General features: G+C 43.7%; 1 protein-coding gene across 1 annotated transcript in view; it reads right to left on the bottom strand.

The window, feature by feature from the left end:
* Nucleotides 1–471, bottom strand: part of MDFIC (MyoD family inhibitor domain containing) — a 43,390-nt gene extending 42,919 nt beyond the window's left edge. Inside the window, exon 1 of the mRNA XM_010180875.1 lies at nucleotides 381–471. Coding sequence (XP_010179177.1) covers nucleotides 381–471 — 91 coding nt within the window. The remainder of the gene's footprint in view (nucleotides 1–380) is intronic.
* Between the last annotated feature and the right edge of the window lie 67 nt (nucleotides 472–538).

The following is a 538-nucleotide window of genomic DNA, read 5'->3' on the forward strand; positions in this document are numbered from 1 at the left end:
TAGATCAACCTTTCTCAATTTACTGCAAGACCTGAAGGAGAGCTTTACAGGAAAGCTTCTAAAAACAAACACAAAGCTGAGTAACAAGAAAGCAATTCTTAAGGAGCAGCATCTGCCTCTGAATGACTGTAGTTTTTCAAGTACTGAAAACCTGTGCTGACACAAGTGCATCTTTTTTTAAGAAAAAAATTCTACATAAGAATTTCTGGTTAAAAATATAAAGAGGTGGAAGTGAAAGTGTTACAGTTACACCACAGAGGGGAGGTCGGGGGGAGGGGGAGGGCAAAAGAGAGAGGGGTTAAAACCCACAAAACAAATCAGCAAATGTATCATTCAAATAAAAGGCGCAACAATTACAGAGAAACTTTAAAGCAACTTACCTCGCGGGAAAGAGATCAAAGAGCTGTTTTCAGTCGAAGCTTGCTCTGGCCCTTCAGGCCCCGGAGGAAGAGGTTCTCTCACTTGGGACATCTGCCAGCTCTCTCACCGAGCAACGCAGAGCCTGCACCCCCCTCCAACAAAACTAACACGCGAACCT

Source organism: Mesitornis unicolor, unplaced genomic scaffold (assembly GCF_000695765.1).
Source record: "Mesitornis unicolor isolate BGI_N332 unplaced genomic scaffold, ASM69576v1 scaffold9013, whole genome shotgun sequence".
Lineage (NCBI taxonomy): Eukaryota > Metazoa > Chordata > Aves > Mesitornithiformes > Mesitornithidae > Mesitornis > Mesitornis unicolor.